Source organism: Benincasa hispida, chromosome 2, assembly GCF_009727055.1.
Source record: "Benincasa hispida cultivar B227 chromosome 2, ASM972705v1, whole genome shotgun sequence".
Taxonomy (NCBI): domain Eukaryota; kingdom Viridiplantae; phylum Streptophyta; class Magnoliopsida; order Cucurbitales; family Cucurbitaceae; genus Benincasa; species Benincasa hispida.
In genome coordinates, this window is record NC_052350.1 from 42,278,928 (window position 1) to 42,291,915 (window position 12,988).

Below are 12,988 nucleotides of genomic sequence, written 5' to 3' on the forward strand. Positions count from 1 at the left end.
TAAATGTTGAATTTTAATTTTTACAAATTATGAGAATTTAGCATTTTAATTATATTTTTTAAATTGCATGTGTATTATTGTTTTAATTAGTAAAATTGATAATATTTCATTTAAATAAATTTTTTTAAAGAACTGTAAAAAAATATATATTTAATTGAAATTAAAAAAATGTTAGAGAAAAATAAAGCATGGAATTTTTTCTGCGGGGAACTCGATCCCTGTGGAAAAATTCGCGGGGACGGGGAATGGAATAGGACTCGTCCCCGCCCCGCCCATGGACATCTCTAGTCAATAGGCTTAATTTAAAAGAAAGAAAGAAAGAAAGAAAGAAATGATTTCCAAATGGGACTTAGTTTTTCTACTTTCAAATTTGCAAACATTTTAATTCCTATAGTGAAAAATCTCATCAGACTAATTCAATTTTGATTATGTAACGACTTATTCATTATAATTATAAACAAGCTTGACATTTAATCAATTTATTAATCTAGCCTAATAAGAAATTTCATCAAATTTCAATAGTATTTTTATAATAGCGACTAAATCATTACAGATTATATATATATATATATATGTATGTATGTATGTATGTATATATGTATGTATGTATATCAAAGATAAGCTAAACTCAACAATAATTAGCATGTCTTCCTTCTTAATAAAGGTCGAAGTTTATGTCAAAGTGAGCTTAACTTAGTGGTATTGATATACTCTCTGATCCAAGAGGTCGGAGGTTCAATCTCCCACCTCATAATCGTTGTACTAAAAAAATTGAGGTTTGTATCCCAACTCTCCCATTGGTCTTTGAAAAAAAAAAAAAAAAACAAAACAAAAAACTTCCATGGTTATATTAAAAAAATAAGTGGCCAACTAATCAACTTTTCTTATCTTATTCATTTGCAAACTGAAGACCAAAAAAAAAAACATCAACATTCAACTTAAAAATCATTTATTTACTTACCTATTGGTTTGCATCAAAAAGCTTTTTCTTAGAAAAATTGAATTGCATAAATAGTCTCGTGAGATTCGACTCTTGAAATACTCCAAGATTTATTACTTCATCGACAGTGTATGCTTGCACTTAGATCATATCTATTCTCATTTTCATCACTCTACACATTTGGTCGATCATATACTCGTGCATTTTTTTTTTGTCTGGTTTGGTGAATGTGAAACTCAGACCCCATTATTTTCTTTAACGTAAAATCATGTTACATATTTCTAACTTTTTATTGAAATGAAATTTCAGTTGTCGTTTATTTTTTTTTTCTATCCATTTTTTTGTTTGGTTCATGGGATTACTTTTAGGATCTACAATAGGGTGACTGAAGATATAAGAAACTAATAATAACACATGCATGCAACAAACAAGGAGACTCAAAGGAGTTTGTGTCAATGTTATCGATATCGACTAATAGACCTGATAGGTTGGTAAGCATATGTTGGAATATGTAAAATTTATAAAACATGTATCGATCAACGTACCAATTAACCGATAAATTTGACGGCACTCTGATCATAAAGACATATCGATCAATGTTGTAGTTACTGATGGACCATCATAAACGGTCTATCAATAAGCATAGGAATGAATGGGGGTTAAAAAACTATTCAAACAGCAACTACATTACTGATCAAACTAATATAAAAAGATAAATCCAACAGTATTTTTATTGTTACCAACTTTATCATCAAAATCAGTAGATCGGTAGGCATTTGAGCAAATGAGTTTATAAAATATTTATTGATCTGCATCCGTAAAGCTCTATGTTATGATATCTAAGGGTAAAAGATGGAAAGTCGACATAAAATATTTTGATAAAATAAGTGGGTCCCATTGCATATTCAAACTCAATCGGATTGAGCACCTTCAGAAGCTCAATCAATTTACAAGCTTTGATTACATATGATACGGTGGACCTCACATGCAATTGCGATTACAGATGTACATGTAAACAATATTAAAAGTAATCAAATGGGATCCACTAACCAAATAACGATTGATTGATACCCATTTACCTTAGGTGGCCTTAATTCAATGATGATTAGTTCTAAATCTTCAGTATAATCAAATTAAAAAGCGATAGAAATTTTTAGTTATAATATCAAATTATCAATTTTTGTTGGTGATCATAAAAGAGGTTATATTTGGAATTCAATAAAAGTTGAAAGGGCAAAACTGACCAAAAATATTTTATAAAACATCCTACCTTTTAAAATAGTATAGATTTGTGTCTCTTTAAATGGCCTAAAAAATTGTTATCACCGGCTAATTTTTATTTAAACCTTTTTTTTATATAAAATTGTTTAAAATAAAACGACTATTAAACATTATGAACTATTAATTTCAAACTTGTATACTAAAACCGCACTATCTCTGCCTGAGTTTTTTTAGCATATGATCAATCGAGTACATCACTATAATTAGTTGTTGGAGATGATCAAAAGGTCGTAGTTGGTTGTCAGAATTGGTTATTGCTGGAGTTAATTTTCGGGAGTGGTTGTTGTCAGAAGTGGTTATTGTAGGAGATTTTGATTTTGAGATTTTATGTTTAATGTGAAGTTTTGGTTTTATGTTTGGTTGATGAGAAAATTAATGTAAGAATTGGACAAATGAAAGAAAATAAGAGTATCTGTATGAAAAATGAAATAAGGGAATCTATATAAGTTGTTTTAAAATTAGTTCGTTTCCCACTTAAGGTTACTTCAAAGAACTTGAGTATACTAACTCTAGGAACATTTAAAATTTTCATTTTTTTAAGGTTGAGCATACTAATGTAATTTTTTAAAGTTTAAGTATATTTTTTAAACGAGGTATTAATAGCTTTGATCCATATATTAACGATAAAGATATTTTTGAACTTTTATAAATTTTAGAAGTAGAAGTTCAAGAGTATTTTTGATAGGCTAAAATATAGACAATACCCCTAAACTTTATACTTTGTGTCAATAATACTCTTGAACGTTGAAAAGTTTCATAACCTTAAAGTTAAGAAATACACTTACAATTAGTTTTGGATAGAAATAGTTAGTATTTTGTTTAAAAAATAGTACCCTTAAAATTCCAAGAGTTTAAAAAAGTTAAAAAATACTCTTACTTTTAGTATATGATTGGAAATCATTTTGAACTTTCAGAATTTGCATTAATAATTTTAATCTTTAAAAACAAAGTTTAAAATTGCTCCTATAAAGTTAACTTTAGTTGGAAAAGAATCAACTAACTTACATACATACCCTCATTTTTTTTAATAGATATTCTTATTTTTTTCCCATTTGTATGATTCTTACATATATCTTATCAACAATCAAATATAAACCAAAACTTAAGTTAAAACATTTGCTACTTTTATCCCTACCCTCATCTCATTGACGGGTCATCTCTGAAGGTATTTAAAAAATCCTATGACCTGCAAAAACTCGATCAATTCAACCCAACTTATACGGTTTGGGTTGGATTATCAACTCATTTGAGTTGGTTGAGTTCAAATAAATGCAAATTTTATCGGTTGGGTTGATTCATGAGTTCATTTAAACTACCCAAACCAACCCGAATTTATTATTAATTTTTTTAAAAATGTTTTCTTTTACTTGATACAATTATATATAAATATATTTGTTTTAATTAATTTTAGTTTTATTTAGTTTTATGATTTTTTTTTTAACAATTTATTCTCCAACAAATCATACAAATATTTTTTGAGCACTTTGAAAAGAAAATTTTCATAATATAAATTGAAATTAAGTTGTTAACAATGTATGAAAATAATTAAATAAATTTTTACATATTATTTTTAAAACGAAATTTTAAATAAATAATCCAAGCCAATCTAACTCAAATATTGATTGAGTTGCGTTCATTATTTGAATTGAAGAAACTAATCATTAAACAATTAGATTGGATCTAAAAGGCATTTCAGTCCAACAAAATCTAATCTACGAATATCTCTAATCCTAGTTGCTCGACCCCACTATCTACGATACAAGAATGGATTCAACCGAAAGAACAAACCAAATATTTGTTCCTTCCAAATCTATTTGAATTGAAGAGAGAATAACCTTGAAAACTTTTTCCTAAAAAAAATAAAATACAAATTGAAGATAATTTTAATTTTGCCCATCCTTATCAAATTGTCGCTTTGGCCGAGTGGTTAAGGCGTGTGCCTGCTAAGTACATGGGGTTTCCCCGCGAGAGTTCGAATCTCTCAGGCGACGAATGTATTATTCTTTTTCCTTTTTAATAGTACTGGTCGATTCTGCCAGGTGGCAGCATCTAAAATTTTGCGATTTTTTTTCTTTTTTCTTTTTAGAATTTTCACATCTTATTGACGTACATCTCTCAGCCTCTCGTTTTTTATTTTTCATATATAGTAGACTCTATATATACGTTTGTGATTAATGGGCTGTTTTTTTTTTTTTTTTTTTTTTTTTTAATCTCGTACATTTTAATATTTCTAAATTTTAATTTTTCATTATTAAATCAACTTATTGATCTTATGGTATATCTCAGTATAGAGGATGATACCAAAGATCTTTATTTATTTATAAACTCTCCTGGTGGATGGGTAATACCCGGAGTATCCTTCAATTCTCCAATAAAAAGAGAATAGAAGAATGTTAAAATTGATTGATAATATACAATACTTAATAAATTTACATAAACATTATAATAAAAGAGAAAAAAAAAAGTCATATAATTAAGATTTTTTTTCCCTTTCTAATATGTCCTTCAAATTTCTATATCATACAAATGAGAATTTGGAGACTATAACTAAAATGAAATTACACTTTTAAAACATAGCTGATTGTTATTTTTCTTATTTTGGATATATTAAGAGGAGAAATTTTGATTTCCTTTTTTTTTTCTCCATTTTATTTGATGGCTATGTGAATATATGAGGCAATTTTAGTTATAGAGATTAAACAATTTGTAATCCTCTTGATTTTCATGAAAATATTAAATGATATAATTTGTTTTCATTTTTTTAATCATTAATATATCTTGAATGAAACCCATAATAGAAAGGGAGATCTTAAAATAGAAAGATAAGGGAAAATATTTACATAAATAGTAAATTTTTTAATTATAGTGTCTATTACGGATACAATGATAGATTGATACATAAAAGTCTATAATTGATAGAGTTTATATAAGTCTATCAATATCTGTCAGTGATATAAACTAATAGAAATCTATCATTGATATTATTAGTGATAGAAACTGATATAAGTCTATCATTGATAGAGATTGATAGAACTAGTCTATAAGTAGTATTTTCTTTTTGATATTTCTATAAATAGTTTGACATTTTTTCTATATGTAAAAATTTCTCTAATAGAAACTATGGATCAAAGCTACTCTTTTCCTAATAATATAATAAGGTTAAAAAACCACTCTTGGTCCATAAATTTACATATAAATAACAATTTAGTTTGTGAACTTTGATTTATATCGACTTAGTCCAAGCACTTTAAATTTGTAATAATTTAGTATTTGAACTTTAATATGTAATAATTTAGTTATCTACTTTCAAATTTGTAATAGTTTAATCCCTATCGTGAAAAATCTCATCAAACTAATTGTCAATTTTGATTATGAACGTCCTAGTCATTATAATTTATATACAAACTTGACCCTTAATCAATTTATCAATCTAGACTTGCAAGAAATTTCATTATATTTCAAAAGTATTTTTCACAATAATGACTAAATCATTATAAATTGTGAAGTATAGGTAGAACATTATTCATAATATTTTTTTTAATCAAAATAAATTTAACTCAACGATAATAGACATCCTCTTCGCTATAAATCGAATCTGGATCCAAATCTTTACCAAGCGTCATACTAAATATATATATATATATATAAATAAAAGTGGCCAACTAATCAAATTTTCCGAATTCATTTGAAAACTGAAGACCCAAAAAAAGGCAGGAGGTTATTATTATCAAATCTGCGACAACCAAACAACCATGGCCGTGTTCATGATCTGGAGCTTCTTCTCTAACGGAATCCATCGCACCATTTCATTCTTCACAACACGAATTCCCCACATTTCTGACCCTTAAATCCCCCATTTTCCATAATTTAACGAACCCCATCTCTCTCTTTCTCTCTCTCTCTTTTTTTTTTCTTCACATTGTGGCAATGGCGATTCCTGCTGTGCTTGTCATCGTTCCTCTTGGCCTGCTTTTCATCCTCTCCGGCCTCATCGTCAATGTTATTCAGGTTTTTGGAGATTCCCCTTTTGTTTTCTTTTTCTATATTCATCATTTACTGTGGTTGGACTTGCCTTTTTCTGATTCTGGTTGAGTTGCGTTTTTCATTGTCGCAATTAAAAAGGGCTGAATTACTTTCGGAATGGGTTTCATAAGATGTATTTTCGGATGGGGAATTGATCTTTCCGTAATCCTTATATGGTGATATGTTGGACTTTAATTATTGATGATTTCTGATTTGCAAATTAGTTTTCAATCTATATTGTTGTATTTGAATCTGTAGCTTCTTTTTACACCTACGGTAATTGAAAATGGAGATGATTCATGCAGCTAAGGTCCCTCTGATAATCATTTTGTCTTGTTTCTAAATTATACTTACGAACACTACTTAGTTTCTTGTTTTGTTTTCCTGAAAAACTGTTTGATAGTATGGGTTTCATCTCAAAACTAATTGGCAACGAGAGGAGTAGTCCATCTATCTTGTAAGGAGTGTGAGTCCCCTTAGTTTTTCCTATATGAGATTCTCAACAAAAACCAAGAAGTTTTGAAAACTAAAAAAAGTAGTTGTCTTGGAATTTGGTTTAGAGTTTTAAGAGAGTGAAAATAAATGAAATGGTGAGAAAAGAAGCATAAATTTGAAAATAAGAAAACTAAAAATGAAATCATTATCAAACTAGGCTTTAAATTTTCGTAGTTTGTTTATTGTTGTAATCCGGAGTGTGTTTTACAACTAAAAAAATAAAGATATACTGAGATATGAATAAGATGGAATGAATTATTTGCTTCTGTCAATTGAAGCTGTAGAGTTTGTTGTTCTGAATTTAACATTTCTGATATTTGTACTTATCCGCATCTCAGTCTTTTACTCCTCTAGGAACTGTTTGTTTCACAGTTTTAGGGGTTCATTAAGCTTGGGTTATTAAGTCCGGGGTTTTAAGCTGGTGGAGAAAATATTTGTTAAAGCCTTTGTTTAGATTGCTTATGAAATATGTCTGTTAAGCCTGTCTTTGGTTTCTATGTTTTAAAACCTCTTAAGTTAAATGGATGTATATGTGTGTATATATAATTGTCTCATTTAATTAATGAATTGAACTTTCAGGCGCTTGTCTTTGTTCTTGTTCGACCCATTTCAAAGTGTTTGTACAGAAGAATCAACAAAGTGGTTGCTGAATTGCTATGGTTGGAACTCATTTGGCTAATTGATTGGTGGGCAGGTGCCAAGGTGTCATAGTTTCTTTAAAATATGTTTGGTTCTTAACATGTATCTCTTTGCTATTGCTGATACAAGTATGATACTAGTTACTCTTTTCTTCAAATAGTTACTCTTTTGTGGTGAACTTCTGAGATTTGAACTTTTTGAAATGGAAACGACTCTTTTCATTGAAGAGGTGAAAGGAGACTAATGCTTACAATACAAGATACTAAATAAAATACTAAATATGGAACCAACCGAATCAAGCACAAAGATGAAGTGTTCAAATAAGCAACAAATACAAACAAAAACATTAGGCTAGAAAAATAATCACTCCAATTTAAGCATAGATCTTGGATGGAAAAATCTGGAAAAGACTTAGAAAGAGTGCACTAGGAGGAAACGTTAATCTGAGCAACTTCAAAACGATCCATCCAAGCAAGAGATTTATTGTCAAAGACCTTTTAGTTTCTTTCAAACCAAATTTCAGTAAATAATGCTTTTACACATTAGACCAATTTAACTTAGGGGAAGGCTTCAAGACTGGACCAACCAAAATTTGCACATCATCTCTAAAATCATCACCAAACACCCACCTAATGTTGAAGAAAGAGAACGCCACCCGCAATGATTTGCATAACAACAACCAAAGGAAAAGTGCTGTAAATCTTCACTTTCAGCCAAACAAAGAGGACTATTCTGAGATATGAACTTGAACAACTAAAATTAACATAGCTAAAAGAGCATTTTCCTAATTAGGCCATTTCTTGTGAGTTGAGTTTGCTTAGGTAATTTTTTTTTTTCTCATTACAGGTTGAGCTGTATACAGATCAAGCAACCTTCCAATTAATGGGTACGATATTAGAAATTACATGTCGAAAACATATATGAGTTGCAACTAGAACATTATCTCATACATACAAATTTACAGGCAAAGAACATGCACTTGTTTTATGCAATCACCGTAGCGACATTGACTGGCTTGTTGGATGGGTCCTAGCTCAGGTACTTTAAGTTTATGGCTATCAGTTTTTTAATATTTTCTTTCTTCACCCTTATGACAGTCGATTATGTTAAGATGAAGATCATATCGTTTCTTCACAGGAGTTTCTTGAGTAGTCTGCTTAAATAGATTAGGCCAAGTCTATCATATGTTACTTTTTCTTTTTCTTTGATTGTTTCAAAATTTACCCTTCTTAATGCAGCGTGCAGGTTGTCTTGGTAGTGCCTTAGCCATAATGAAGAAAGAGGCAAAATTCCTCCCAGTAAGTATTAACTGTATGGCATTACTTGCATTTAAATTTACCCTTTACAGGTTTTGATAACCATTCTAAATGATATTCTATCCTTGGCTATATTTTGCCTATTTACTTGGTGGAGTCCAAGAATGTCTTCTGATGGGGCTCTGCTTTCACGTGAAAACCTAAACTTCTAAACTCTCACTCTCTCCTCAGCCATTATTCCACTTTTAAATAATGGCTGCATAAATTTTCTCTTACCTAGTTGTCTGAGGCACAAATATCAAATGAGCATAGCTCAACAATTATTTGCATGAATTCCTCTCTTTAAGGTCGGAGGTTCAAATATCCATACTCCTACTTGTACTAATAAAAAAACACCGATATCAATATTCCCAAGGGTCTTTAGTTGTCAATGTTGTCCATAATCTCTTTCAGTTCTACTAGTTGAGTTTCTCTAAGAATTTATCTACTAATTGATAAAAGATATCATGCTACTCTTGCAGGTCATTGGCTGGTCAATGTGGTTTTCTGATTATATTTTTTTAGAAAGAAGCTGGGCCAAGGATGAAAGCACTCTGGAGGTTAGATTATAGTTACTTTAGCATTTTGACTCACCCTTTCCCTTTCTTTTCTAACATTAAAGGATTTGTATTGCAGTCAAGTTTTCAGTCGCTCATGGATTTTCCCATGCCATTTTGGTTGGCACTTTTTGTTGAGGGAACTCGTTTTACACAACAAAAACTTCTAGCTTCTCAGGAATATGCTGCATCTAGAGGATTACCTGTTCCTAAAAATGTTTTAATTCCTCGTACAAAGGTGAATTGAATGTTCCTCTTCTATTACAAATCGAAAGCTAGGATAAGCACACGAAGTCTATCCTTTTCCTTACTATCAGCCTGTTATTTTCAGGGCTTTGTTTCAGCTGTGAGTCATATGCGTTCGTTTGTTCCGGCTATTTATGATTGTACAGTGGCCACTTCGCCAAAAGACCGCCCTCCTACGTTGTTGAGAATATTTAGAGGCCAATCTTTTGTGGTAGGCCAACAAACCGTGGAAGAATAATTGACTGGTTGATAATCTATAACATTGCTATCCATTTGATAACCATTTGGTTTTTGGTTTTTGAAAATTAAGCCTATAAACACCCCTTCCGCCTCTAAATTTCTTGTTTTATTATCTACATTCTACTAATGTTTTTAAAAACCAAGACAAGTTTTGAAAACTAAAAAAAACAGTTTTTAAAAACTTGTTTTTGTTTTTTGAATTTGACTAAGAAACCAACTCTTTTATAAGAAAGATGAAAACCATGGTAAATTTTCAAAAACAAAAAACTTAGGCCCTGTTTGTTAACCATTTCGATTTTGGTTTTTGGTTTTTGAAAATTAAGCCTACTTTCTCCTCATTTTTTACGATGATTTGCATTTAAGTATAATGGTTGAATTCATAGCCAAATTCCAAAAACAATAACAACTTTTTAAAAGCTACTTTTTTTATTTTCAAAATTTGGCTTGATTTTTTAAATTATTGGTAAAAAGTAGATAACAAAGAAATAAATTTGGAGGTGGAGTGGAAGTAATGTCTATAGGCTTAATTTTTAAAAACAAAAACCAAAAACCAAAAACCAAACAGGACCTTAATTTTGGTTTAATTTTCAAAAATCAAAACCAAAAAACCAAATAGTTACCAAATAGGGTCTTGAACACTTTCATTGTTTCTCTTATTATTTACTAATTCAAGATAATGCTTATCCTTGTTCATGAAGACAACAATCACCTATACATTCATCTGACTGAATGGCTCTGCTCTCCTTTGGGGTTTTGTTATGTTAGTTTGTGCTTTTCTGTTACAACTTGCTTGAATGAAAGATGTGCTGTTATAAAAGACGCGGTCTCCTTCCAAATGGAAGTCTACCAATTCGTGAATCTTGGACATGGCCGAAGGTGGAGACTATTTTAATTTGATCTGTGTAATTAATGCATTAAAAGATTCTTAGCAAATGCATAAAAATGAACTGGACCAGTTATGTTGGTGCTAGAATAAGAGCATATTAAAACGTGATTCTGTGATTGTGATCAATCCTTTCATTTGTAGTTTGAAAAAACTGATAGGTTTTCTGTATTTTCCCCGATAAATGATAATTATACATTTAAGGTGTCCCGTTTGCACAGGTAAAAGTGCAAGTCAAGCGACACGAAATGCAGGAATTACCAGAAACTGCAGATGGGATCTCACAGTGGTGTAAAGATCTATTTGTTACCAAGGTATGGGGAATAATTGCATCATATTATGACATATTATGATTGTCAAGAGAAAATTGTAGGAAACAACTTATTTTCTGTTAAGCTTTTTTATTTAATTTTCAATCTCTTTGGATGGTGTGATTGATTGTTAATTTATTATATCCAATATCATGTCACCTTCAGTTTCTAGCACAGAAGTTAAATATTTCATAGGAACCTGAACTGCACTGCACTCTGCTACCTAGTTTTTGGATGTCCTTAAAAGCTTTAATCTGGTGAGCTATTAGCTTCCTTTATCAATAATCAATTATTTTAGGTTCCGTTTGATTACAATTTCGTTTTTAGTTTTCTGTTTTTGAAATTTTTGTTTGTTTCCTCACAATTATTGTATTATGTATTTCACCTATCTTAATCAACACTTGAAAACCTAGTCAAATTCTAAAAACAAAAACAAGTTTTTGAAACTTACTTTTGTTAGTTTTTAAAATTTGGCTTTTTTTTTTTTTAAACATGAGTAGAAGTGGGTAACAAAATACATAGAAACTTATGCATGGAAGTAGTGATTATAAGCTTAATTTTCAAAAATCATAAACCAAAAACGGTTATTAGTTTTTGAAAATTAAGCCTATAAACACTCTTTCTACGTCTAGGTTTCTTTGCTATATTAGCTATTTAGTTTTTTCTACTGATGTTTTAAAAAATAAGCACAATTTTAAAAACTAAAAAAATATAGTTTTAATTTTCAAAAGTTGGCTTAGTTTTTGAAAACAGAGGAAGTGGACAACATAACATGGACTTGTAGGGGTGGCACCCCTACGAGTATGGGGTGCAACATAACTTGCTTTACTTATTTATTTGTGTGCTTTGGTTGAAGTCAGTAGCTGAAATGAGTATGTAAGTGGACAAACTTTCAGTTTGCTTCTATACTCTCCCAACTTCTCTTGAATTTGTCACTGCTTTCCTGTATCTCTTTCTTAACTTGAACTTTGTGCATTTCCAATTACAATCACAACTTCAAACTCTCTCTCTGCGCTTGTGCTCTCTATGTTATTTATTTCCTTGGGAAACTTTTCAGGATACATTATTGGAGAAGTATATAACCAAGGATTCATTCAGTGATAAACAACCTATTGATACAGGCCGACCGAAAAAGTCGTTGTTGGTTCGTTTACTTGACATTAAGACTGATAAACCACCACACACATCGTCCTATTTGCACTCTCAGCTCTCCATATCGAACTCAGATATTTCTTCTTGTCTCAACAGGTTGTTCTTTGTTGGTCATGCATCTTGGCTTATGGCATTGTTAGATTCTTCCAGTGGTCTGCTCTCCTATCCTCATGGGAGGGCATTGCGTTCTCAGCAGCCCTCCTGATTCTCATAATCCTTGTCATGCAACTACTTGTTCATTCTTCTGAGTCGACGCGTTCTACACCTATAAATGTATCGTCTCAAGATTCTGCCAAGGAACGGTTACTTCAGAAATGAGATATCATCATCACAACACTCAATTCATATTCATTCGTCATATTCATTCCATTCTTTGTGCAATATAGCAATTCTTTCAACGCTGAAGTGTAGAAAGTGTCTGTCTAAAGCATTATTCCACTCCCCTTCAGGCACTTGCATTTGGTCCAAGTGTCTAGATGTATTAAAACTTATTGTTTGTATAGCTAACATCACAAGTTTTTTGGACCAGATAAATAATGAGTTATTTGGCCAGTTTGTGTAAGTTCAATTCTATCCCATTCTTTTCACTCCAATGAAAAAAGTTCCTTTACGAAAGGGGCAGGTTTCCCCATCTAAGTGTATTACCACGTGCATTTGCACGTGTATTTTTGTATCAATACAATTATATACATTTAATCCTCTTAATCTCATTAATGTTTCAACACTTTTTAGTTTAGTTCCCCATTGTTGAGAAATATATTAAAGTTGGAGATGTCGATAAACTTATGTAACATAATGCCTGGTGAATAAGTATGATCTAAAATTTCAACAAATTAGTAGAAACTTTATCTTCTCTTTGTCTTGAATAAAATATTCTCTCTAAACCTCTACCAACTCACTATGTATTTGAACCAGGTAAGTTTACG

General features: G+C 30.6%; 1 protein-coding gene and 1 non-coding gene across 3 annotated transcripts; both read left to right on the forward strand.

Annotated features, from left to right (window-relative positions):
- Positions 1-4,130: 4,130 nt before the first annotated feature.
- Positions 4,131-4,212, forward strand: TRNAS-GCU. Its single transcript has one exon. It is a non-coding gene; the product is annotated as a tRNA-Ser (tRNA).
- Positions 4,213-5,891: 1,679 nt separating this feature from the next.
- LOC120070662 (1-acyl-sn-glycerol-3-phosphate acyltransferase 2) lies at positions 5,892-12,767 on the forward strand. Of its 2 annotated transcripts, XM_039022496.1 has the most exons (11): positions 5,892-6,229; positions 7,319-7,441; positions 8,225-8,264; positions 8,343-8,416; positions 8,617-8,676; positions 9,156-9,233; positions 9,310-9,468; positions 9,562-9,687; positions 10,821-10,913; positions 11,968-12,054; positions 12,159-12,767. In XM_039022496.1, exons 1-11 carry the CDS (start codon positions 6,149-6,151, stop codon positions 12,378-12,380), a joined length of 1,143 nt encoding a protein of 380 aa, XP_038878424.1. In that variant the 5' UTR covers positions 5,892-6,148; the 3' UTR covers positions 12,381-12,767. The 2 variants fall into 2 exon arrangements, with proteins under 2 accessions (XP_038878424.1, XP_038878425.1); XM_039022497.1 differs by lacking the exon at positions 9,562-9,687.
- The last annotated feature ends 221 nt before the right edge of the window (positions 12,768-12,988 follow it).

Bases quoted from the DNA above. Each gene is read 5' to 3' on its own strand.
- LOC120070662 (XM_039022496.1), top strand. From the start codon at position 6,149: ATGGCGATTCCTGCTGTGCTTGTCATCGTTCCTCTTGGCCTGCTTTTC. The intron at 9,234-9,309 runs GTTAGATTATAG...TTTGTATTGCAG, and splicing joins AGGATGAAAGCACTCTGGAG to TCAAGTTTTCAGTCGCTCAT. The intron at 10,914-11,967 runs GTATGGGGAATA...GAAACTTTTCAG, and splicing joins AAGATCTATTTGTTACCAAG to GATACATTATTGGAGAAGTA.